The 27,985-nt window shown below is 42.4% G+C and overlaps 1 protein-coding gene across 1 annotated transcript; it reads right to left on the reverse strand.

The window, feature by feature from the left end:
- Positions 1 to 651: 651 nt before the first annotated feature.
- Positions 652 to 27,745, reverse strand: LOC311103273 (transcription factor MafK-like). The gene is made up of 3 exons (XM_084144805.1): positions 27,582 to 27,745; positions 5,204 to 5,281; positions 652 to 5,113 (listed from the first exon to the last, which is right to left on the reverse strand). The coding sequence occupies exons 2-3, from the start codon at positions 5,246 to 5,248 to the stop codon at positions 4,676 to 4,678; spliced, it is 483 nt and encodes a 160-aa protein (XP_084000931.1). The 5' UTR covers positions 5,249 to 5,281; positions 27,582 to 27,745; the 3' UTR covers positions 652 to 4,675.
- Between the last annotated feature and the right edge of the window lie 240 nt (positions 27,746 to 27,985).

Raw genomic sequence — 27,985 nt, forward strand, 5'->3', positions numbered from 1 at the left:
TTGGTACAGTAGGCAGTGTAACCAAACAGCCCTCCTTTTTCTTGTATCATTGCACATCCTGAAAATCACCAACAGAAGGCGACCATTTTTTGTCCATTTTCAAATTCACACAGTTGGTAAAGCTTACAACGCTTACTGAAATTGAGCGAAATATGACAGCGATTTCTACATTGGCCACTTGACCCTATTTCCACTAGATAACACAGCCACAAAGTCAAAACAGCTTTCCCATTTTGACAACAGATGCTGCTCCGGAGGGCGAAATCAATAGGCGAATATCACAGCCAATCACAACACTGGTGGGTAAGTAATAATGTGAAACACTATCGTTCCACTATTACTCCATTTATATTACGGACATTTTCAGAAATTACAATGCAAAAATTCAAAAAAAAGAAAATCCGATGTGTTGCACCTTTAAAGGAGGCCTGAGTACGGCCAACATGTTATAAATATGCCAACATTGATTAGTTATTTCTCTATTATGCTTTGATACAAACGTCAAATATTTGCCAACAATCCTTCCCCCAAAGGACCTTTCTATGGATTAAAGTTTGTGAAAATCCCCCAAAATCATGGTATTTTTTTGTCCTGGTTTCGTGAGGAATCACCCTATAGTATTTGAAATCATTCAAGGAGTTAAACAGACAATTGTTTTTAATGAGAAAAAAGCTTTATTTAAAAGTACAAAAACAGACACAGCAGACGTCTATTTACAGGAATAATTTACCTCATTTTCAATCAAAACAGAAACAAAGAAAAATTATTTTATTTGTACATGGTGGTATGTCATTAACGCAAAACGTAAATACATGAATGTAAATAAAATAATTTAGATGTTGGAAATACAAAACGGAAAATCTATCAAATAAATACTGAAGTTCAAATAAAATACATACTAGTAGCAGAGTAATGAAAGGTCACGAATGGTACAGATTCTCTTCAAAGTTAATGCTGCCTCATTCTCCTCATTTACATTCACCATCGGCTAGAAAGCAGTATAGAACTATCATCATGCCTCATTAACTACCACAAATCTAGTGTTTCTGTGGCTGTACATTAAAACTTGAGATCCCATTCATGGTGAAAGTCCACACGATAACCTTTTTTTATAGTTAACATACAATTGCATGATACAAGGTGGAAGATGGTGAGTGAAAGTATAACATCCATTGTATTACACCTGTTCTTTTTTCACACACCCCCTAGTTTACTCATTTGAATGTTGACATATACAAAGTCATAATTTGGAGCAGCATACTTTATATGTCATGGAACTTTTCTATGAATTTGTAAGTACATCTGCTGAACATACATGTTACATTTCCTATGTGTGTTTACGGTAAATAGCTTGTAGGACTGACAGAGCAAATATAATATAGGAAAGATGTGTAGGCCTACATGAAACATACTGTAGATATACTCAGGTGAAGAATATACAATAATTTAACCTCACCAGCCTAAAAGGCCACATATAGCAACATTTACAAGATTAAAATGTAAAAGTACCCACTTAGTTCAGAAACCATCTACCCAATTTCCTTACCATTGCATTATAATGGATCATATCGGAGAAGATGCAATCACCCATGGCATAAATACATCTTATCTACATTGCCCTCTAGTTGCTAGAAGTGTCATTACAGTGCCCTGTGCATATGAATTTGCCATCTACAATGTTCAATCAAACTCTAGGAGCAAAGTTCTTTATTTCTACATAGAGAATACTGAGGGATAACACAGCCACCTGCTGTGCAGGAAGAGCATAACTGCTAGTGCTTCCATTCTCAATATTTAGCTGGCAGAGCTATGGTAGATGTGCATGAACCTTTAGTGAGTTTCAATACAACTAGGGAGGAAAATGCAGTTTGGGGTACATAGAAATTCATCTACTTTGTTGGATGTTTATTTTGACACAAAAATAATATTGTAGACAGTACTGTGGCTTTGTTTAGAACATAATTGAATTAAATTGAAAGCAATAACTGTAACAGATAAGTCTTATACATGTATATCCAATTGACTGCAAAAGTCTCAAACAATTTGGTCAGTAATAATGTGCTTTTTCACAGCATTTACAAAAGACCACCAGCAGAGGTCAGTGTAAAGCTCAGAAAAGGGTGCTAAGTGTTTTCACTTCCTCAACTTTCATTTCATAACTTGCATTCTGCTGTATATTCCGTTCCAAATTGTAATACTTGTATCTGTTTCATAGCTGTCACAAAAGCATCATCAACTCAAACTTCAAAAGTCTTGGAGTTTAGCAATGTGATACAAACATAACTTCCTTATAATAGCATGTGGGCATATGGCAATTAGCTACCAAAGTAAGTATTTCCTATCAAAATATACCCAATCCACCTACTCTAAAAGTCATGACTAAACACAGACAGCCTAATTTGCAAACTAGCTCAGGGTAGTTTGCAGGTAATAATTATGAACTGACCTTAAAAGACACAAACACAACTATAAAGTCAGCAGAATAGATTCATTATGATATAATTGATGCTACAGATAATAATTGAACTATCCTGCTGAGATAGGCCAGTAAATAAGAATAATTTTACATCAGAGGACAATTACAAGATCACACCACTCTCAGGTATTTAATATCCCTATAATAAAGCCACAATTATAGATAAATACACACATGTATATATAAAAACTACTAAATAAACAACTAAATATCAGGAAGAAAACATGGGAATTAAAGTGTAACATATAAACCAAATGAAAACACAAAATGAGAATGATAAGAGCACAGCAATGGCCCTGCCTGAAATAGCAGAGGGCCATGCAGCAGCAAAGTCCCCCTTAGTGCTCTTTACAACTAAGAAACAGGAGACGAGGAAAAGTCATGTCCACTGGGGTAAGAGAAAACCTTGACAATAGCCAACTCTAGACTTCACTCATGACTAACTTTGATAAGTGCTGAAATGCAAAAACTGTAGATTCTAGATAATTATCTAGAACTGAAACTCATAACCTTCAAAAAGCATACTAAACCTGTGCTTCTTTATGTTGGGTAACATTTTAAGCTAATGTGTCATTGGATTTGGTCATAACACCATTCCTAGAGTTTTATGCCGGGATTCCTCTTACCCAAGAGTCTGTGTCGAAAGCATTTATGTTCAATGTATACCGTTTCAGAGTTACCAACACCGGCAGCAGCACTTTCAGATGACCCAACAGTAGGAATGATTTCTAAGAGGACGGAGTTCTCAATGTAAAGTGACAGGAGGCAGTTGAGAGCTTCAATTTTCCTTCTCTTGCATTGAAACTAAAATAGAGGCTCTAGCTTAAGTCTGTAATATACAGGAACTTATTTAATTGCATTTCATTTGTCAAGACAGCTCCCATCATCACTACATCCAATATGGATTACCTACCATGAAATATGGCATTGCGTGGAGAGGAAAGTTCAGAGGCAAAATATCATAGGTAAGTGCTTGTCTTCATAACATAAAATAAATGCCACCCTTGGCAATAGTTATAAACTGGCTGCAACTTTAGCAATTTTGGGATAGACCACAAACTATGATCAGAGTCATTCAATCTCCCATTGCTAAAGTAATACCAGAATGGACTGCGGTATTTCCCAAAATGATGCTTCAGGTGTCCTATGATTTTAGATTTATTTTTGCAGCTGTGTGATTTTTTACATTTGCAAAGCAAGTGATTTTGGTACTTTTACATCATGATCTAACAGTTTCATAGTAAGTGCCATTCAATGATCTGCCGTTTGTCTGACGTAGCCTGATTTGTTGTTTACCTGTACTGTATGATTTAGTTCCTCACAGCTGTAAGGAGGACAACCCATTAATATGTATGTATTATTTTATGTAGGCTATGCTATATACCTGCAAGTCTAATCTACAGTCTAAAGCAGATAAAAGTTTTCCTATGTCAAAAGGGCCTGGTTCATCCAGCTAAACATGCTTGGTCAGTTATCAAATATATATTGTTTTTTAACGGTTTTCAAGCTGCCCTTGAAATTGGAAATCTTAAAATATTGAACATATTGTATGAGAGTGTGACAAAAAAAATGGAATATTACAGAGATCATTCCTAGATCAGTTTAAGGCAAAAGCATCAATGTCTCAATTTTCATTGAGACATTAGTATATGCTTTCATATACAGAAGAAAGAAGGCTTTTAGGCTTAGATCAGCATTTTTTTGTTGTTGTTATTTTAAATATTCATAATGTATCAATATGGTAATTATTACAATAATATATTATTTTTTACTCTGTAAATGCAAGATACCACAGGCATCAGAACTGTCTCAGACCAGTGCTGCCATCGCGGGGTATAATATCAAGTACGCACTCACACTGTAGTATGAGCTGATCTCTGCCGTCAGTCAAGGAAGGAGGGTAAGGAGGCCCAATGCCCTGCCGGTGCTGGGGAGGTTGTAGCACAGTGCACAGACAATGTAGATTATGTACAGTATGTGAGTGAGAGTGAGAGTGAGAGAGAGAGAGAGAGAGAGAGAGTAGTGAATGACTGCAGCATCATGTTATCATCACACAGAGCATGTGGCCACTAGACTTCCCTCAGCCTAATTACTGAGCTTCCTCAGCATGGGTCGGGTGCCATTGGTTTCAGGCTGGATCGGGTCGGAACCGGTAAGGACCAGGCGGGACGGGGAGATGAGAGCCCAGTCCTGTCAGCACTAGGAAGGGGCTGAGAAGGAGGTTGGGCTGGAGTTGCGGTTGTTGGTAGACTTGATGATGGTGATGACGCTGGTGGTGGCCACCTTGCCTGTGGAGAGGGGCCCGCGGGTGACAGTCCGGGCGAAGCACTGCAGGGCCTCATACTTTGCGCGCAGGGCGTCCAGTTCCAGCCTCATGCTGGCGTTCTCCCGGGCCAGCTTGTCTACCTCGTGCTGGAGCTCCTGCTTCTGCCTCTCCAGCTCCTCCTTCTGGGTGACCCGCTTGATGCGGCAGCTGGCGGCGTAGCCGCGGTTCTTCAGGGTCCTCCGCCGCTGCTTCAGTCGCACCAAGTCCTCTTTGGTCAGCCCGCGCAGGTGTGTGTTGAGCTCGCGCACCGACATGGCCACCAGCTCGTCATCACTGAGGGTCGGGGCATTCTCACCCACCTCCTTCTTAACCTGCAACAGAGACAGCCGTTGATGAGACTCTGGCCCTTTCCTGAACACATAATTCACATTTAAAGATACAGTGTACGAATGCAAACTTACCTTTAAAGCCTTGTTTGCTTTAAACTGAGTCGTCATACCCTGCATGCATAAACTGGTCAGAATCCCACAGACGTCACACTGCAAAACAAAGAAAGGAAAATGATTGTGATTGAAATAAAAAATGTTATTCAAATATATTTGTATACATAATATAGTGTATTCATTGTGAAATGAAATTGTGGGTTATGAGTGTAGCCAAGTTCAGAAACAGCTATCCTAAGAAGCCACTCCCCTTTCTCAAGAAATCTATTGAAGAGATCCCACAACAACATTCCTGAGTTAGTTACATCATCTGTAATCAGCTCAGTAGATTCTCTAGTAACAGAGACTGCCAGCAGAGGTCAGCATCACACTGAAATATGATAATGAATACACAGACTGTTGGGTAAACCGGTTTACTGCTGTAGGGAGGGCCCTCACAACGTAGTTCACTAGACCATAGCAAGACCGCAAGAATAGAAACAGGTCAGCTCTCACCACACAGCTTTGTCTGAGCCCTCTGCTTAGAAACTGGGCATGGGCTATTTTGGTCAAAGCTGTTTTTAGAATGGCCTATCTGAACACTACACTACAGTGAAACGCATACCTTTGAGACTGCCGCCATGGCCAAAAAGAGAGAGCGAGACTGCTGTGCGCCTGACTGTAAATAAAAGCCCACAGTCTCCCAAGGCTCCATTTCAGCACCCTGACTTGCTCCCTAGGTGACGGCTGCCATGGAAACACCCTTCAAATGGGTGTGGTAGTGTAGTCAAATGGCCAGCCAAAGGGTAAACAAGTCTCATTCATAACCCTGTCATATACATGGTAGACATTACAAGGGCAGGTCAGTTTGAAGAACTTTAAAGTGAGGATCACCAAAAGTATAGGCAGCATGTGTACAATACGTTTCATAAACTCTGAACATTGGCTCCTATTTTTCATTTCCCTCAGACCTAATGCATAGTCTCTTCCATTTAGATACAGTACTATTCAACCTAACATGGCCTACATTGACCCATATGAGGCTCCTCTTTATAACACAGAACATATGCCTATGTCAACAGTAAAACTACCCAACAAACAAGCTTACATTTATTGCCATACTGAACTTTACAGTCCTGTAGATATGTGGGAAATTCCTGAAGATAGTGTGTCACAGAGGAATAGTTTCCCTTACAATCATGGGTGTATTTTTGCCAGGAGACAATGTACTCAATTTTGTTTAAGACTTGTCTGCTTGTCTGGCTTCTATTACACTGGGCTTTCCTGAGCTGCTCCATGCCCTTATTTAACACTGCTGGATATATTTAGCTCACTGTGCTGCTGACACAAAATTCTGCCAGCAAACAATTTAGGTGAACATGTGATACCTCATTAAGAGGCCAAATATTCCGTCCGGCACTTTGAGCTGCACTTTCTCGAACAAAGATACAACAACCCAAAGGTTGAGGTTTTAATTACTATTCCTTTCGGGAAATTAATCTCATGTCCCTGGAAATAAATATAGATAGCTGATCACAGCAGTTTCTGATAGCTGTTGCTGGGTTGACCTTGTGTTGAAGAGCTGGAGTGGTTGCACATCTACAACAGAAATACTGTTGCATCGCAAGTCTTAGTAAGAGCTCCTAAATTGAAAGGGGCAGAATGCCAAATGATTGGTCTGATAATGGAAAGTTCACTGGCTTTGGCACTAAAGCTGAACATATGGTGATCACTAATACGTTCTTAGTCATCCATCCGTTTTGTCTTTTTGTAAAACCACACCGGAGGTACAGCCTATGCCTGGCCGCAGGTTTCGGTAATGAAGGGATACATGAATGTGGAGAGAACACTTACACAATCCTAACTTGGAAAATAAACCGATAGATTCTGTTTTGTGTGGATTTAAGAACCACATGAACACATGTTTGGTGAACCCTCACGTCTGAAACTTGTTTTGGCCATCACCTTTGAACTTAATTTAAAATTCACTTGGGTTTTCAACTTAAATTATAGGAAAAGTAGTTGTGCAAAGCATACAGAACTGCCTTATTTTGGCACATGTATGCAACTTTGAATCAAGCCAAAAACGTAAGACAGCGTTCCAGCAAGTTGGCTGAAAGAGCCTGTTTTGAACTGTTGCATCAGAGGGGAGACCCTGGGTAATATTCCTTGCGACCCGAGAATCATGAAATGGGATAGAAAAAGGCCTCCCTCGCCATACATAACCTCAAGCTTTACAGCTCAGAGGCCACATTGTTTCCTTCAAATTCCTTCTGCATGTGCTCCTCTGTTTTTTGCAAATAGCACTAGGTCGAGCTCTCAAGGTCCCACTTCGCTGCGTTCCTTCTTCCAGAGAGAAAAGGGCAGTAATGTCCCAAGGCAAAAGCCCTGTTTTGATCATCTTTCAGGATGAGCAACAGGCACATTTTACAATTCAGCACTGCTTTTGACTGTGCACATTTGACAGTCCTCCAGAAAACTATTTCAATACTCATCTTTTTGAGTGCTTCTACTCGTGTCTGAGAAGACCTCAAAGTAAAGCCATAGAAGGTGGCTGAAGTGTGGATAACAAAATCACAATCCTGACTGAGCACACACACACACACAAAGGAAAGAGGCCCCAAGTTTCATTTGGGCGGATAGATGCATTCAGAATATGTCCTGTGTAATGCACCCATCTCTGGGAGGGGGGCTTAGTCTACGCAGATGTAAAGACATCGCTGTAAAATTTTCCAAATGTGTCTCATATCTAAGTCTAACAGCCAGAATGAATCAAGTGTTGACGACTAACAGGGATACAGAGTAGGACTATCCAGAACCAAATAACTTAGTTAGACAACACTTCAGTTCTCATGATGAGAGAGGGAGCATTTACACACCATCTAAACAGATGGAGAATATAAACTATTTGCTGGCCACAGGAAAGGCCTGATGATTTCAGCACCATATTTCATCAGCTCACGTAGTCCAGATCATGAGGAAATTACTCATTGTATCAAAGCACACAAGTCCAACTGACAACATTACTGTAGGCTCCGGTTGCAGCCCACTGCTAATAATCACGGTTCTCTGCCCAATTAAACTCTGTTGGAAAAAGTTAACATAACCTTTGTCATAGTTTGTTGTTTAGTCATTCAGTGTAATTGACATCAATGACTGACTCAAAGCTTGAGCCAAGAACTAGGGCTATTCCTTTGCTAAAATACTCTAAACTGAGTTGTCCTTTTACTTAGGTGCATATTAAAATCAGCACCACAGTACCAGCCCAGGCAGTAACCATTATTAATAGACGAATAGCTGCCTATTTGAGCACAGATTGTGACCTGCCTAGAAAAACAAACCAATAAACTGCAGGCCTGTTATGGTATTAGTCCAGGGACAATGTGTGAAATGTGACTCCATTTTGTTTTTGTCATTCAGACATCTGCTCAAATTCAAGTCTGTGTGCTTGGGTTATGACAGGTACTGCTCTGGGGCCCAACCTTTCACTAGAATAAACAGCACATCAAAGAGCTGAGTGCTCAGGTCCTAGTGATAGATGACGTGTTGGCTTGTCTTGGCTGCTTGTTTTCCGTCTCTTTTCTAATTGTTTTGTAGTGTGGGTTCGGTGGACAGACATGCTACGTTCCTCTGAGAGAGGAGAGCGTGCTGGATGGAGCTCCTCTCTGCTCAGAATGTCTCCTCTGTTTTCTCAGGGAGGTGGGGAGGAGAGAGCCTTCCTCCAGACTATGCTGTGGTCATGCACTCTGCTCTGCTCTCCACTCCAACACAGCACATTTGGAGGGATGTTATGTAAAGGAAATGGAGAACATAGCCGAGCCATGAGTCATGCTGTTTACTGGTAAGAACTAGGACGAGCGGCAGGGAATCACACCCTCCCAAACTGACGTTTCCTGGAAAAAAGTACAGGAAACGGCTGGCATAACCGCCGGAACCTTTTTGCGGAAAGGGAGGAGAGGTAGATATCTGAGCGAAGCGACATTCCAACTGGGGACATAGGGATTCAAAAGAATGTCAAGTATGCACACAACAAGGACAAACCTGTCCAGTTATTACCAAACTAAAGCCATTACATAGTATGGAATGAATAGCAATGAAAAAAATTACTATTACATTTTCCAACTTCAAATAACAAAGGCGTTCAGGGCTTGTTAATGCAAGACTTGAGATTACATCAGCAGGAGAAAAACAGAAAATCCAATCCTGGCTCTCCATTAAGTTGTTAATATTCTTATTCAGTCTGAGTACTCAAGTTCAGCCACCCAAGTTCTCAGATGTAAAATTGAGAAAGTTCAGGCCATTTCTCCTTGTTTGCTATATACCACCTAATACCATAATCACAAAAACAAAGCACTTTAATCCCTCCACACCCCAGACCACAGTGTGGTGAGATCATTGGTCTGAGATCCAGGAATTCATCCAGAGAAGCAGGAATGGGCTGGGTGCAGATCCTGGTGGTTGGTACACACGTGTGGAGAGATGCCAATGTATATCCCTCCATGCTTCAGTGTAAACTTGTTAATGGGACTGTTAAACTGTACATGTAATACAGTACTGTCAATAGTTTGGTTGTCTGTCATGCCTGTGTAATTCCAATGACACGGTCTTTGTCTCTAGAAATAAAGTATCAGAACACATAGTAAGGAAATTAAGTTGAACGTTTCAGTTAAAAGGAAGTTTGCACAAAAATATCTGACTTGGGTTTCCTTTTGAGTCATACCTTTTCACTAACCACAGTAATTTCACAACACACTGCAAAACCCACAAAGCGTACTGTGGGGTTTCTTCCACCCCCTGAACACTCAATGCTATGCAAACTGTGAGCATCATTAACCATTATGAGTATGTATACATCATATTGTCATGCTGAAATATTGGGTAGGGAAGTGAAAGAGCTGAAGATGATAGACCCTCGCTCTCCTCCTCATCACATTGGAAACCAAGCCACATGTTAACCTCATGACAGAGCATGGATATGATGCACTTGGTGTGGGGAGGTCACCACCACATATACCTCATCAACAGTGACTCAGTGCAGAGCCAGCCTCTTAGACGAGGCTTCAAGGCCCCCATACAGTGTGGAAAGTTTTGGATGAGAAAGGACTCCTCTCATATTTTCCACATAAATCACAATGACAGTAATGATCAAATGTCCAAGAATTTGATCCCAGTCTGGAGACATGCAGTCAGCACCACAATATGAAATTGATTAGGATTTTTTTGTTGTTGTTTATTCTATAAAGCTGAGCAACGGGACAGAGGCAGAGAAAAAAGTCAGCGTAGCAACAAGCTTTTTTTGTGTGTGTGTCATCTAAAGATGATTGCTTTGACAGCAGGCCCGTAGATTCAATTTCATATTGACCTGTGACAGTGTCTGTGGCTTCCAAAAGAGATTCTGCGGAACCAGGGAAGACTATGGCACACTCTCTGTCAAACCAGGGTATAGGATAAAGAGCAAAATCACTGATACAGCACTAACAATTTGTCTTTGGGAATGTCTACAGTAGTATTCAATAGGACACAGCACCACACTGATACATTGCCTTCAGAAAGTATTCATACCCCTTGACTTATTCCACATTTTGTCGTCTTACAGCCTGATTGCCAAAGTGAAAACATGTTTTTAGAAAAGTTTGCAAATTAATTGAAAATGAAATATCTCATACATAAGTATTCACACCCCTGAGTCAATACTTTGTAAAAGCACCTTTGGCAGCGATTCCAGCTGTGAGTCTTTCTGGGTAAGTCTCACACTTCAGGTTTTAATGCTCAAATCAGTTTTGTTTTTAACAGCAAGAATCAAGTGACCAAATCGGATGTGTGTTCAGACAGCAGTCATTTGCTGACATGGCTACACCGTACGTACATACCCCAACCAGAAGCCATGGATTACAGGAAACATCCGCACTGAGCTAAAGGGTAGAGCTGCCGCTTTCAAGGAACGGGACTCTAACCCGGACGCTTATAAGAAATCCCGCTATGACCTCCGACGAACCATCAAACAGGCAAAGAGTCAATACAGGACTAAGATTGAATCATACTACACTGGCTCTGACGCTCGTCGGATGTGGCAGGGCTTGAAAACTATTACAGACTACAAAGGGAAGCAAGCCGCGAGCTGCCCAGTGACACAAGCCTACCAGACGAGCTAAACCACTTCTATGCTCGCTTCGAGGCAAGCAACACTGAAGCATGCATGAGAGCACCAGCTGTTCCGGATGACTATGTGATCACGCTCTCCGTAGCCGATGTGAGTAAGACTTTTAAGCAGGTCAACATTCACAAGGCCGCAGGGCCAGACGGATTACCAGGACGTGTACTCCGAGCATGTGCTGACCAACTGGCAAGTGTCTTCACTGACATTTTCAACATGTCCCTGACTGAGTCTGTAATACCAACATGTTTCAAGCAGACCACCATAGTCCCCGTGCCCAAGAACTCTAAGATAACCTGCCTAAATGACTACCGACCCGTAGCACTGACGTCTGTAGCCATGAAGTGCTTTGAAAGACTGGTCATGGCTCACATCAACAGCATAATCCCAGAAACCCTAGACCCACTCCAATTTGCATACCGCCCCAACAGATCCACAGATGATGGAATCTCTATTGCACTCCACACTGTCCTTTCCCACCTGGACAAGAGGAACACCTACGTGAGAATGCTATTCATTGACTACAGCTCAGCATTCAACACCATAGTGCCCTCTAAGCTCATCACTAAGCTAAGGATCCTGGGACTAAACACCTCCCTCTGCAACTGGATCCTGGACTTCCTGACGGGCCGCCCCCAGGTGGTAAGGGTAGGTAACAACACATCTGCCACACTGATCCTCAACACGGGGGCCCCTCAGGGGTGCGTGCTCAGTCCCCTCCTGTACTCTCTGTTCACCCATGACTGCATGGCCAGGCACGACTCCAACACCATCATTAAGTTTGCCGACGACACAACAGTGGTAGGCCTGATCACCGACAACGATGAGACAGCCTATAGGGAGGAGGTCAGAGATCTGGCCGTGTGGTGCCAGGACAACAACCTCTCCCTCAACGTGACCAAGACAAAGGAGATGATTGTGGACTACAGTAAAAAAAAAAGAGGACTGAGCACGCCCCCATTCTCATCGACGGGGCTGTAGTGGAACAGGTTGAGAGCTTCAAGTTCCTTGGTGTCCACATCACCAACGAACTATCATGGTCCAAACACACCAAGACAGTCGTGAAGAGGGCACGACAAAGCCTATTCCCCCTCAGGAGACTAAAAAGATTTGGCATGGGTCCTCAGATCCACAAAAAATTCTACAGCTGCACCATCGAGAGCATCCTGACTGGTTGCATCACCGCCTGGTATGGCAACTGCTTGGCCTCTGACCGCAAGGCACTACAGAGGGTAGTGCGTACGGCCCAGTACATCACTGGGGCAAAGCTTCCTGCCATCCAGGACCTCTATACCAGGCGGTGTCAGAAGAAGGCCCTCAAAATTGTCAAAGACTCCAGCCACCCTAGTCATAGACTGTTCTCTCTGCTACCGCACGGCAAGCGGTACCGGAGTGCCAAGTCTAGGTCCAAAAGACTTCTCAACAGCTTCTACCCCCAAGCCATAAGACTCCTGAACAGCTAATCATGGCTACCCGGACTATTTGCACTGCCCCCCCCCACCCCCATCCTTTTTACGCTGCTGCTACTCTGTTAAGTATTTATGCATAGTCACTTTAACTCTACCCACATGTACATATTACCTCAACTACCTCAACTAGCCGGTGCCCCCGCACATTGACTCTGCAACGGTACCCCCCTGTATATATAGCCTCCCTACTGTCACTTTATTTTACTTCTGCTCTTTTTTTCTCAACACTTTTTTTGTTGTTGTTTTATTCTTACTTTTTTTTGTTTAAAATAAATGCACTGTTGGTTAAGGGCTGTAAGTAAGCATTTCACTGTAATGTCTGCACCTGTTGTATTCGGCGCATGTGACCAATACAATTTGATTTGATTAGTTGTCATAGTACCGACGGGTGTGTGCACAGTGGTGTAGGCTGATTGGTGGTGGTTCTTCCTATCACTCTGAAATTATGTAGTAAGCTAAGGTGACAAAAGCCTGCCATGGATGTTTCCCAGTTGCTTGAATGTTAAAAGTGTAAGAACACTTTTAAAGCCTCAAAGGATAGGATGACCCAACGTTCAAAACAAGTCCTTTTTGGCTAGCCAAGGCAGTCAACTAGCTAGGTAGCCGTTTAGCTTTCTAGTATATTCACTAATTTGTTTGTAAACAATTAACAAGCTAATTAGCTACCACATGTTCTTGTCAAACTGTCAATAGAGTAGCTAGCAAGCAACAAGATATGACTGTTCAGACAAGTCACAACGCCAGGAATCAGATTTGCATCGGACTTCAAACCACCTACGAAAGTGGTTTGAAAAACAGCTTTTTGGCTGTTTAGCCTGCCTGAAAAATAACAGATTTGAATCGGATATGCATATAAATAGGATTTGAGTCACTTCAAACTGCCAATGTGAACACGGCTTAAGAGTTTTCCACACCCGGATTGTGCAAAATTTTCCCATTATTCTATTCAAAATGCTTCAAGCTCTGGCAAATTGCTAGACAACCATTTCCAGGTCAAGTAGATTTAAGTCAAAACTAACTCGGCCACTCAGGAACATTCACTGTCTTCTTGGTAAGCAACTCCAGTGTAGATTTGGCCCTGTGTTTTAGCGGAGTTAGGAAGGACGCCTGTGTCTTTGTAGTGACTGGGTGTATTGATAAATCATCAAAAGTGTAATTAATAACTTGCTCAAAGGGATATTCAATGTCTACTTTCTTTATTTTTACCCATCTACAAATGGGTGCCATACAAATTCGAAAACCTCCCTGGTCTTGTATGTGTGAGGTACAGCGATTAGGTAGTCATTCTAAAATCATGTTAAACACTATAGAGTACCACAGTATGAGTCATAATACACATTAAACCTAGCGGTCAAACAGGGAAATGGTTCCAATAATTTTTCCACCCATCATTTTTCCCATAGGGGATTTTAGAAACACTTAAAATAAAGGTCTGTGTTTCGTTAAGGCTTATCGTGGCGTGCCATTTTTGATAACCATGTAAATCTCTCTAGGACAAGGTGACCTATCAATATACAGTCGTGGTCCAACATTTTGAGAATGACACAAGTATTGGTCTTCACAAAGTTCACTGCTTCAGTGTTATGAGATAGTTATGTCAGATGTTACTATGGTATACTGAAGTATAATTACAAGCATTCCATAAGTGTCAAAGGCTTTTATTGACAATGACATTAAGCAAAGAGTCAATATTTGCAGTGTTGACCCTTCTTTTTCAAGACCTCTGCAATCCGCCCTGGCATGCTGTCAATTAACTTCTGGCCCACATCCTGACTGATGGCATCCCATTCTTGCATTATCAATGCTTGGAGTTTGTCAGAATTTGTGGGGTTTTGTTTGTCCACCCGCCTCGAGGATCGACCACAAGTTCTCAATGGGAATAAGGTCTGGGGAGTTTCTTGGCCATGGACCCAAAAGTTCGATGTTTTGTTCTCCGAGCCGCTTAGTTATCACTTTTTGCCTTATGGCAAGGTGCTCCTTCATGCTGGAAAAGGCATTGGTCGTCACCAAACTGTTCTTGGATGGTTGGGAGAAGTTGCTCTCGGAGGATGTGTTGGTACCATTATTTATTCATGGCTGTGTTCTTAGGCAAAATTGTGAGTGAGCCCACTCCCTTGGCTGAGAAGCAACCCCCACACATGAATGGTCTCAGGATGCTTTACTGTTGGCATGACACAGGACTGATGGTAGCGCTCACCTTGTCTTCTCCGGACAAGGTGTTTTCCGGATGCCACAAACAATCAGAAAGGGGATTCATCAGAGAAAATGACTTTACCCCAGTCCTCAGCAGTCCAATCCCTGTACCTTTTGCAGAATATCAGTCTGTCCCTGATGTTTTTCCTGGAGAGAAGTGGCTTCTTTGCTGCCCTTCTTGACACCAGGCCATCCTCCAAAAGTCTTCGCCTCACTGTGCGTGCAGATGCACTCACACCTGCCTGCTGCCATTCCTGAGCAAGCTCTGTACTGGTGGTGCCCCAATTCCGCAGCTGAAACAACTTTAGGAGACGGTTTGGTTTATTTAGGTGCAATCTTACGAGCAGCAATATCCTTGCCTGTGAAGCCCTTTTTGTGCAAAAATCAGTTAATTCCAGGTTGTAAGGCAACAAAATAGGAAAAATGTCAAGGGGGGTGAATACTTTCGCAAGCCACTGTATTTGTCCCTCAAAAATGAAATGCTAATTAGCTGCTAATGTGGCTATCATACAGAACTACAAATGCCATGCTCTGGATGAGACTGCCAAATTGAGACAAAGGAAATAATCTCTGCCAAAATGTCATTAAATTGACAATTTTTTTGAACTGTCTTGGGCAAATAAAAAATTTACACAATAGCTGTTAGCAAAGGTGTCAGCAAAAGATGACTTACAGGAGAATGCAGGGATTTGTAGTCTTGCATTATGTCTACTTTTTTGCTAATTCGCATTTTCGAATCTGAGAGTAAATAGAACCGAATTTACAGTTGAATTCGGAAGTTAACATACACTTTGGTTGGAGTCATTAAAACTCGTTTTTTCAACCACTCCACACATTTCTTGTTAACAAACTATAGTTTTGGCAAGTCAGTTAGGACATCTACTGTTGTTTACATACAGATTATTTCAATTATAATTCACTATCACAATTCCAGTGGGTCACAAGTGTACATACACTAAGTTGACTGTGCCTTTAAACAGCTTGGAAAATTCCAGAAAATGATGTCATGCTTTAGAAGCTTCTGATGGGCTAATTGACATCATTTCATCACTGTCAAACACACCCTAAAACACTTTAGTGAGCAGGCCTTCCTAATTGACCTGGCCCAGGTATCCTGGAGGGATATCGATCTCATTCCGTCAGTAGTGGATGTCTGGTTGTTCTTTAAAAGTGCTTTCCTCTCAATCTTAAATAAGCATGCCCCATTCAGAAAATTCAGAACTAAAAACAGATATAGCCCCTGGTTCTCCTCAGACTTGACTGCCCTTGACCAGCCAAAAACATCCTGTAGCGTACTGCATTGGCATCGAATAGCCCCCGCGATATGCAACTTTTCAGGGAAGTTAGGAACCAATATACACAAGCAGTTAGGAAAGCAAAGGCTAGCTTTTTCAAACAGAAATGTGCATCCTGTAGCACTAACTCCAAAAGGTTTTGGGACACTAAAGTCCATGGAGAATAAGAGCACCTCCTCCCAGCTGCCCACTGCACTGAGGCTAGGAAACACTATCACCACCGATAAATCTACAATAATCGAGAATTTCAACAAGCATTTTGCTACGGCTGGCCATGCTTTACACCTGGCTACCACTACCCCGGCCACCAGCTCTGCACCCTCCACTGCAACTTGACCATGCCCCCCCCCCCCCTTCACACAAATCCAGACAGCTGATGTTCTGAAAGAGCTGCAAAATCTGGACCCCTACAAATCATCTGGGCTAGACAATCTGAACCCTTTCTTTCTAAAAATAGCCGCCGAAATTGTCGCAACCCCTATTACTAGCCTGTTCAACCTCTCTTTCGTAACGTCTGAGATCCCCAGAGATTGGAAAGCTGCCGCGGTCATCCCCCTCTTCAAAAGGGGGTGACACTCTAGATCCAAACTGTTACAGACCTATATCCATCCTGCCCTGCCTTTCGAAAGTTTTTGAAAGCGAAGTTAACAAACAGATCACCGACTATTTCAAATCCCACCGTACCTTCTCCGCTATGCAATCCGGTTTCCGAGCTGGTCATGGGTGCACCTCAGCCACGCTCAAGGTCCTAAACGATATTATAACCGCAATTGATAAGACAGTACTGTGCAGCCGTCTTCATCGACCTGGCCAAGGCTTTGTCAACCACCGCATTCTTATTTGCAGATTTAATAGCCTTGGTTTCTCAAATGACTGCCTCGCCTGGTTCACAAACTACTTCTCAGATAGAGTTCAATGTGTCAAATCGGAGGGCCTGTTGTCTGGACCTATGGCAGTCTCTATGGGGGTGCCATAGGGTTCAATTCTTGGGCAGACTCTTTTCTCCATGTATATCAATGATGTTGCTCTTGCTGCTGGTGACTCTCAGATCCACCTCTACGCAGACGACACCATTTTGTATACATCTGGCCCTTCATTGGACACTGTACAAACCTCCAAATGAGCTTCAATGCCATACAACACTCCTTCCGTAGCCTCCTACTGCTCTTAAACACTGGTAAAACTAAATGCATGCTCGTCAATCGAAAACTGCTGGCACCCGCCCACCCGACTAGAATCACTACTCTCGACGGGTCTGACCTAGAGTATGTGGACAACTACAAATACCTAGGTGTCTGGTTAGACTGTAAACTCTCCTTCCAGACTCACATTAAGCATCTCCAATCCAAAGTTAAATCTAGAATTGGCTTCATATTTCGCAACAAAGCCTCCTTCACTCATGCTGCCAAACATGCCCTCGTAAAACTGACTATCCTTCCGATCCTTGACTTCGGCGATGTCATTTACAAAATAGCCTCCAACACTCTACTCAGCAAATTGGATGTAGTCTATCACAGTGCCATCCATTTTGTCACCAAAGCCCCATATACTACCCACCACTGTGACCTGTACACTCGTTGGCTGGTCCTCACTACATATTCGTCGCCAAACCCGCTGGCTCCAGGCCATCTATAATCACTGTTAGGCAAATCTCCACCTTATCTTAGCTCATTGGTCACCATAGCAACACCCACCTGTAGTATGTGCTCCAGCAGGTATATCTCACTGGTCATCCCCAATGCCAACACCTCCTTTGGCCGCCATTCCTTCCAGTTCTCTGCTGCCAATGACTGGAACGAACTGCAAAAATCTCCCTCACTAACTTTAAGCATCAGTTGTCAGAGCACCTTACCGATCACTGCACCTGTACACAGCCCTTCTGAAATTGTTATTTATTTTGCTCATTTGCACCCAAGTATCTCTATTTGCACATCATCTCTTGCAAGCAACCCCCTTTTTCCTCCAAACATAACAATGGTCATTATGGCCAAACAGTTCTATTTTTGTTTCATCAGACCAGAGGACATTTCTCCAAAAAGTACGATCTTTGTCCTCATGTGCAGTTGCAAACCGTAGTCTGGCTTTTTTATGACGGTTTTGGAGCAGTGTCAAATACCAATTGTAATTATTTTGCACTATGGCCTCCATGTGCTCGCCAGAATTAGCCTGACTGCCATTACCGAGATGAGATCCTCAGACCCCTTGTGAGACCATATGCTGGTGCGGTTGGCCCTGGGTTCCTCCTAATGCAAGACAATGCTAGACCTCATGTGGCTGGAGTGTGTCAGCAGTTCCTGCAAGAGGAAGGCATTGATGCTATGGACTGGCCCGCCCATTCCCCAGACCTGAATCCAATTGAGCACATCTGGGACATCATGTCTCGCTCCATCCACCAACGCCACGTTGCACCACAGACTGTCCAGGAGTTGGCGGATGCTTTAGTCCAGGTCTGGGAGGAGATCCCTCAGGACACCATCCGCCACCTCATCAGGAGCATGCCCAGGCGTTGTAGGGAGGTCATACAGGCACGTGGAGGCCACACACACTACTGAGCCTCATTTTGACTTGTTTTAAGGACATTACATCAAAGTTGGATCAGCCTGTAGTGTGGTTTTCCACTTTAATGTTGAGGGTGACTCCAAATCCAGACCTCCATGGGTTGATAAATTTGATTTCCATTGATAATTTGTGTGATTTTGTTGTCAGCACATTCAACTATGTAAAGAAAAAAGTATTTAATAAGATTATTTCATTCATTCAGATCTAGGATGTGTTATTTTAGTGTTCCCTTTATTTTTTTAGAGCAGTATATATAAAAAAAAATTCTGTGGTATTTTTGACTTTGTTTTGTTTTTACCCCATATGTAACTCTGTTGTTTTTATCGCACTGCTTTGCTTTATCTTGGCCAGGTCACAGTTGTAAATGAGAACTTGTTCTCAACTGGTTTACCTGGTTAAATAAAAAATTCAGTCAATTGGAGGTGCACCTGTGGATGTATTTCAAGGTCTACCTTCAAACTCAGTGCCTCTTTGCTTGACATCATGGGAAAATCTAAATAAATCAGCCAAGACCTCAGAAAAATGTTTTGTAGACCTCCACAAGTCTGGTTCATCCTTGGGAGCAATTTCCAAATGCCTGAAGGTACCACGTTCATCTGTACAAACAATAGTACGCAAGTATAAACACCATGGGACCACGCAGCCGTCATACCGCTCAGGAAGGAGACGCGTTCTGTCACCTAGAGATAAACGTACTTTGGTGCAAAAAGTGCAAATCAATCCCAGAACAACAGCAAAGGACCTTGTGAAGATGCTGGAGGAAAACAAACAAAAATATATATCCACAGTAAAACGAGTCCTATATCAACATAACCTGAAAGGCCGCTCAGCAAGGAAGATGCCACTGCTCCAAAACCATCATAAAAAAGCCAGACTACGGTTTGCAACTGCACATGAGGACAAAGATCGTACTTTTTGGAGAAATGTCTGATGAAACAAAAATAGAACTGTTTGGCCATAATGACCATCGTTATGTTTGTAGGAAAAAGGGGGTTGCTTGCAAGCCGAAGAACACCATCCCAACCGTGAAGCACGGGGGTGGCAGCATCATGCTGTGGGGGTGCTTTGCTGAAGGAGGGACTGGTGCACTTCACAAAATAGATGGCATCATGAGGAAGGAAAATTATGTGGATATATTGAAGCAACATCTCAAGACATCAGTCAGGAAGTTAAAGCTTGGTCGCAAATGGGTCTTCCAAATGGACAATGATCCCAAGCATACTTCCAAAGTTGTGGCAAAATGGCTTGAGGACAAAAGTCAAGGTATTGGAGTGGCCATCACAAAGCCCTGACCTCAATCCTATAGAACATGTGTGGGCAGAACTGAAAAAGCGTGTGCGAGCAAGGAGGCTTACAAACCTGATTCAGTTATACCAGCTCTGTTAGGAGGAATGGGCCAAAATTCACCCAACTTATTGTGGGAAGCTTGTGGAAGGCTACCGGAAACGTTTGACCCAAGTTAAACAATTTAAAGGCAACGCTACGAAATACTAATTGAGTGTATGTAAACTTCTGACCCACTGGGAATGTGATGAAAGAAATAAAAGCTGAAATAAATCACTCTACTATTATTCAGACATTTCACATTCTTAAAATAAAGTGGTGATCCTAACTGACATAAAACAGGGAATTTTTACTAGGATTAAATGTCAGGAATTGTGAAGAACTGATTTTAAATATATTTGGCTAAGGTGTATGTAAACTTCCGACTTCAACTGTATTGATCACCTTGTCAGAGAGAGATTTACATGGTTATCAAAACGTCACGCCAGGGTAAACCTTCACAAAACAAAGCCTTTATTTTTACTAGAATGGCGCTGGAGGAGATGGCTGCCATTTTACGGGCTCCTAACCAATTGTGCTATTATGTGTGTTTTTTTGCATTTTTGTAACCTAATTTGTAAATAATGTTTCTGCCACCGTCTCTTATGACCGAAAAGAGCTTCTGGATATCAGGACAGCGATTACTCAACTCGTACTGGACGAAGATTTTTTTCTTTAAAGAGTCGGACGCGAAGGATTTTCCCGACAAGGCCCAAATCCCTGTCATTCGCATGAGAAACAGACGGAGATATCGGGGACGTAGGTCGGGGTGCCTTGTAAGGATCCAACGGCGAGTGGGTAATCTGCCTCTACCATCAGTCCTATTAGCCAACGTACAATCATTGGATAACAAAATAGACAAACTACGATCACGGACATCCTATCAACGGGACATTAAAAACTGTAATATCTTATGTTTCACTGAGTCGTGGCTGAATAACGACATGGATAACATACAGCTGGAGGGATATACGCTGCATTGGCAAGATAGAACAGCTGCCTCCGGCAAGACAACGGGTGGCGGTCTGTGTATATTTGTAAACAACAGCTGATGCACGAAATCTAATACTAAGGAAGTCTCGAGGTTTTGCTCGCCTGAGGTAGAGTATCTCATGATAAGCTGTAGACAAAACGATTTACCAAGAGACTTTATCTATATTTTTCATAGCTGTCTATTTACCACCACAAACCGATGCTGGCACTGACCGCACCTAATGAGCTGTATAAGGCCATAAGCAAACAGGAAAATGCTTATCCAGAGGCGGAGCCACTACTGGCCGGGGACTTTAATGCAGGGAAACTTAAATCCGTGTTACCCAATTTCTACCAGCATGTTAAATGTGCAACCAGAGGGAGAAAAAAAAAACTCTAGACCACCTTTACTCCACACAAAGATGCATACAAAGCTCTCCCTCGCCCTCCATTTGGCAAATCTGACCATAAGTCTATCCTCCTAATTCCTGCTTATAAGCTAAAACTAAAGCAGGAAGCACCAGTGACTCGGTTAATAAAAAAAAGTGGTCAGATGACGCAGATGCTAAGCTACAGGACTGTTTTGCTAGCACAGACTGGAATATGTTCCGGGATTCTTCCGATGGCATTGAGGAGTACACCACATCAGTCACTGGCTTCATCAATAAGTGCATTGATGACGTTGTCCCCACAGTGACCGTACGTACATACCCCAACCAGAAGCCATGGATTAACAGGCAACATCCGCACTGAACTAAAGGGTAGAGCTGCCGCTTTCAAGGAGCGGGACTCTAACCAGGACTCATAAGAAATCCAGCTATGCCCTCCGACGAACCATCAAACAGGCATTGCGTCAATACAGGACTAAGATTGAATAGTACTACACAGGCTACGACGGATGTGGCAGGGTTCGCAAACTATTACATACTACAAAGGGAAGCACAGCCGCAAGCTGCCCAGTGACACAAGCCTACCAGACGAGCTAAATTACTTCTATGCTCGCTCCGAGGCAAGTAACATTGAAGCATGCATGAGAGGATCAGCTTTTCCTGATGACTGTGTGATCACGCTCTCCGTAGCCGATGTGAGTAAGACCTTCAAACAGGTCAACATTTAACATGTTCCTGACTGTCTGTAATACCAACATGTTTCAAGCAGACTACCATAGTCCCTGTGCCCAAGAACACTAAGGTAACCTGCCTAAATGACTACCGACCCGTAGCACTCACATCTGAAGCCATGAAGTGCTTTGAAAGGCTGGCCATTATCCCAGAAACCCTAGACTCACTCCAATTTGCATACCGCCCCAACAGATGATGCAATCTCTATTACACTCCACATTGCCCTTTCCCACCTGGACAAAAGGAACAACTACGTGAGAATGCTATTCATTGACTACAGCTCAGTGTTCAACACCATAGTGCCCTCAAAGCTCATCACTAAGCAAAAGACCCTGGGACTACACACCTCCCTCTGCAACTGGATCCTGTACTTCCTGACGGGCTGCCCCCAGGTGGTAAGGGTAGGTAACAACACATCTGCCACGCTGATCCTCAACAAGGGGGGCCCCTCAGGGGTGCATGCTCTGTCCCCTCCTGTACTCCCTGTTCACCCATGACTGCATGGCCAGGCACGACTCCAACACCTTCATTAAGTTTGCCGACGACACAACAGTGGTTGGCCTGATCACCGACAATGATGAGACAGCCTATAGGGAGGTCGCCAGAAACCTGGCCGTGTGGTGACAAGATAACAACCTCTCCCTCAACGTGATCAAGACAAAGGAGATGATTCTGGACTACAGGAAAAAGAGGACCGAGCATGACCCCATTCGCGTCGACGGGGCTGTAGTGGAGCAGGTTGAGAGCTTCAAGTTCCTTGGTGTCCACATCACCAACAAACTATCATGGTCCAAACACACCAAGACAGTTGTGAAGAGGGCATGATAAAGCCTATCCCCCCTCAAAAGACTGAAAATATTTGGCATGGGTCCTCAGATCCTCAATAAGTTATACAGTTGCACCATAGAGAGCATCCTGACTGGTGGCGTCACTGCCTGGTATGGCAACTGCTCGGCCTCCGACCGCAAAGCATTACAGAGGGTAGTGCGTACGGCCCAGTACATCTCTGGGGCCAAGCTTTCTGCCACCAGGACCTCTATACCAGCCGGTGTCAGAGGAAGGCCTTACAAACTGTCAAAGACTCCAGCCACCCTAGTCATAGACTGTTCTCTCTGCTACTACGCGTCAAGCGGTACCGGAACACCAAGTCTAGGTCCAAAAGGCTTCTTAACAGCTTCTATCCCCAAGCAATAAGACTCCTGAACAGCTAATCAAATTGCTACCCGGACTATTTGCATTGTTCCCCCCCCACCCCACCTTTTACACTGCTACTACTGTTTATTATCTATGCATAGTCACTTTAACTCTACTTACACTACCGTTCAAAAGTTTGGGGACACTTAGAAATGTCCTTGTTTTCGAAAGAAAAGCAATATTTTTTTGTCCATTAAAATAACATAAAATTGATCAGAAACACAGTGTAGACATTGTTAATGTTGTAAATGGCTATTGTAGCTGGAAACGGCTGATTTTTAATGGAATATCTACAGTTGAAGTCGGAAGTTTACATACACCTTAACCAAATACATTTAAACTCAGTTTTTCACAATTCCTGACATTTAATCCTAGTAAACATTCCGTCTTAGGTCAGTTAGGATGACCACTTTATTTTAAGAATGTGAAATGTCAGAATAATAGTAGAGAGAAGGATTTATTTCAGCTTTTATTTCTTTCATCACATTCCCAGTGGGTCAGAAGTTTACATACACACAATTAGTATTTGGTAGCATTGTCTTTAAATTGTTTAACTTGGGTCAAACGTTTTGGGTAGCCTTCCACAAGCTTCCCACAATAAGTTGGGTGAATTTAGGCCCATTCCTCCTGACAGAACTGGTGTAACTGAGTCGTGTTTGTAGGCGTCCTTGCTCGCACACGCTTTTTCAGTTCTGCCCACACATTTTCTATAGGATTGAGGTCAGGGCTTTGTGATGGCCACTCCAATACCTTGACTTTGTTGTCCTTAAGCCATTTTGCCACAACTTTGGAAGTATGCTTGGGGTCATTGTCCATTTGGAAGACCCATTTGCGACCAAGCTTTAACTTCCTGACTGATGTCTTGAGATGTTGCTTCATTATATCCACATAAATTTCCTTCCTCATGATGCCATCTATTTTGTGAAGTGCACCAGTCCCTCCTGCAGTAAAGCACCCCCACAGCACGATGCTGCCACCCTCGTGCTTCACGGTTGGGATGGTGTTCTTCGGCTTGCAAGCAACCCCCTTTTTCCTACAAACATAACGATGGTCATTATGGCCAAACAGTTCTATTTTTGTTTCATCAGACATTTCTCCAAAAAGTACGATCTTTGTCCCCATGTGCATTTGCAAACCGTAGTCTGGCTTTTTTATGGCGGTTTTGGAGCAGTGGCTTCTTCCTTGCTGAGCGGCCTTTCAGGTTATGTTGATATAGGATTTGTTTTACTGTGGATATAGATACTTTTGTACCCGTTTCCTCCAACATCTTCACAAGGTCCTTTGCTGTCGTTCTGTGATTGTTTTGCACTTTTCGTACCAAAGTACGTTCATCTCTAGGAGACAGAACGCGTCTCCTTCCTGAGCGGTATGACGGCTGCGTGGTCCCATGGTGTTTATACTTGCGTACTATTGTTTGTACAGATGAACGTGGTACCTTCAGGCATTTGGAAATTGCTCCCAAGGATGAACCAGACTTGTGGAGGTCTACAAAACATTTCTGAGGTCTTGGCTGATTTATTTTGATTTTCCCATGATGTCAAGCAAAGAGGCACGGAGTTTGAAGTTAGGCCTTGAAATACATCCACAGGTACACCTCCAATTGACTGACATTTTTTTCCCCCACCTTTATTTAACCAGGTAAGCCAGTTGAGAGGTCTGGCTGATGTCAAGCAAAGCAGCACAGAGTTTGAAGGTACACCTCCAATTGACTCAAATGATGTCAATTAGCCTATCAGAAGCTTCTAAAGCCATTACATCATTTTCTGGAATTTTCCAAGCTGTTTAAATGCACAGTCAACTTAGTGTATGTAAACTTCTGACCCACTGGAATTGTGATAGTGAATTATAAGTGAAATAATCTGTCTGTAAACAATTGTTGGAAAAATTACATGTATCATGCACAAAGTATGTAGATATTCTATTTAAAAAATCAGCTGTTTCCAGCTACAATAGCCATTTACAACATTAACAATGTCTACACTGTATTTCTGATCAATTTTATGTTCTTTTAAAAATGGACAAAAAAAGTGCCTTTCTTTCGAAAACAAGGACATTTCTAAGTGACCCCAAACGTTTGAACGTAGTGTACATGTACATTTTACCTCAACTAACATGTGCCCCCGCACATTGACTCTGTACCGGTACCTCCTGTATATAGCCTCGCTACTGTTATTTTACTGCTGCTCTTCAATTATTTTTTATTTGTATTTTTTAGTTTATCAATTTTTTACTTAACACTTACTTTTCTTAAAACTGCATTGTTGGTTAAGGGCTTGTAAGCATTTCACTGTAAGGTCTACACTTGTTGTATTCGGCGCATGTGACAAATAAAATGTGATTTGATTTATTTTAAGTGTTTCTAATATCCCCTATGGGAAAAATGAATGGTGGAAAAACGATTGAAACCATTTCCATGTTTGGCCGCTAGGTTTTATGACACGTCCACTGTGGGGCTCTATTATTGCACAGTCAATGCAACTTATGCAAATTTTTACTCCTGAACTTACACTACATGGCCAAAAGTATGAGGAAACCCTTTCAAAATAGTGGATTCTGCAATTTCAGCCACACCCGTTTCTGACAGGTGTATAAAATCGAGCAAACAGCCATGCAATCTCCATAAACAAACATTGGCAGTAGAATGGCCCGTACTGAAGAGCTCAGTGACTTTCAATGTGGCACCGTCATAGGATCCCACCTTTCCAACAAGTCAGTTCGTAAAATGTCTGCCCTGCTAGAGCTGCCCCGGTCAACTGTAAGCGCTGTTATTGTGAAGTGGAAACGTCAAGGGGAAGGCCCTCTCCTGTTTCAGCATGACAATGCCCCATTGCACAGAGCGAGGTCCATACAGAAATGGTTTGTCGAGATCGGTGTAGAAGAACTTGACTGGCCTGCAGAGCACTGACCTCAACCCCATCGAACACCTTTGGGATGAATTGGAACGCTGACTGCGAGCCAGGCCTAATCGCACAACATCAGTGCCCGACCTCACTAATACCTGTGGCTGAATGGAAGCAAGCCTTCCCAGAAGAGTGGAGACTGTTATAGCAGCAAAGGGGGACCAACTCCATACTAATGCCCATGATTTTGGAATGAGATGTTCGACGAGCAGATGTCCACATACTTTTGGCCTGCCATGACAAAGGGGTTGAATACTTATTGACTGAAGACGTTTCAGCTTTTCATTTTTTATAATTTGTAAAAAATAAAAAAATTCCACTTTGACATTGTGTAGTAGGCCAGTGGCATCTCAATTTTTTTATTTTTTATTCAGGCTCTAACAACAAGATGTGGAAAAAGTCAAGGGTGTGAATAATTTCTGAAGGCACTGTACAGTACAAATTCTATATAAACTGAATATAAGCCTAACTTCTATTGTATATACTACATGTAAGGAAAAGAAACTGACATACTTGCTGAAAATTACAGTAGCCCACACACTTAAAGGACTTGATATAGGAAAACAAGCAAATCGTAGAATTGTTAATGTCTGAAACAGAGGCAACGTTTCATAACTTGGCTCAATCTTCATAGTTTTTGTCCCCTTTACTATCCTCCTGGTGGTCTATCCCAACACCGTGCCCTTTGTCCCAGATTTCTAAAATCCAGACCACGTGTTGTTTCCTTACATCGTAAATATAAAAGTAGGCTACGGTACGCTATGTGGACAACGATATGGATACAGTAAATAATTGAAGTTCAGAAAATATTAAATTTAGTTATTATAAGAGGCAGAAGTAAAAAAAAATATTATCCTTCAAAATATTACGATGGGTAAATGGAATAAAAAATAAATAAAAACAATTCAGAAAAACACGATTTGTTAAAATTGTTGCATTTTAACAACTTCAAGAGTGAAAAAAGTGCATTCCTGGCGTTACGCTACTCCAACACGTGTCCATATTGCAGAAAGATAATTGTAAATAACCATAAAAGTTTGTAAGCAGTTTCAAATTGTTAAGATAGGCCTAAATAAAAATGTACCAAGTATGTTGATAACATGTAAATTAAAATGCTTTGTTAAGCCTGATCTTACTTGTTGATACATGCGTAAAATCTAATCTGTCACCGTGATAGCATCAGCAATTTTAGAGAGGAATGTCAAAACATCGCCAAGAAAAGGGCTCGTACGCTCACCTTATGAACGCGGAATATTCTCCGTCCGGAATGCGTAAAGCTTGTGAAGTTGCCGTCCTATACGGGTTGAAGTTACTTGTCGCAATTCGGTAAGGCGTCCAGCAGTCGAACCGAATTGTATCCTCTTACTAAATTAACTACAAAACAACAACAATGTATCAACATTCCACTCCGTGCTTCCGCAAGCATTTACGTCACCAATTCCTCGTGACCCGCCCCCTCCATTCATGAAAATAACTTTCTGCTGACGTGAGCGAGGCGGGAAACTATGGGAAGCTAGAAATAGACGGTAGACGCAGCTGGCGAATACTTTTGGGAAAATTAGCGAGATAATGTGTAGATTAAATCATTAACTAATGATGGTTATCCAACTATAAATAGTCTGTTAATACTTCAAACAATGT

Source organism: Coregonus lavaretus (genome assembly GCF_964263955.1).
Source record: "Coregonus lavaretus genome assembly, chromosome: 2".
Taxonomy (NCBI): domain Eukaryota; kingdom Metazoa; phylum Chordata; class Actinopteri; order Salmoniformes; family Salmonidae; genus Coregonus; species Coregonus lavaretus.

Excerpts from the sequence above, each read along its gene's own strand:
- LOC311103273 (XM_084144805.1), bottom strand. The coding sequence starts at position 5,248 with ATGCAGGGTATGACGACTCAGTTTAAAGCAAACAAGGCTTTAAAG. Across the intron at positions 5,114-5,203 it reads AAGCAAACAAGGCTTTAAAG|GTTAAGAAGGAGGTGGGTGA; the intron begins GTAAGTTTGCAT and ends TCTCTGTTGCAG.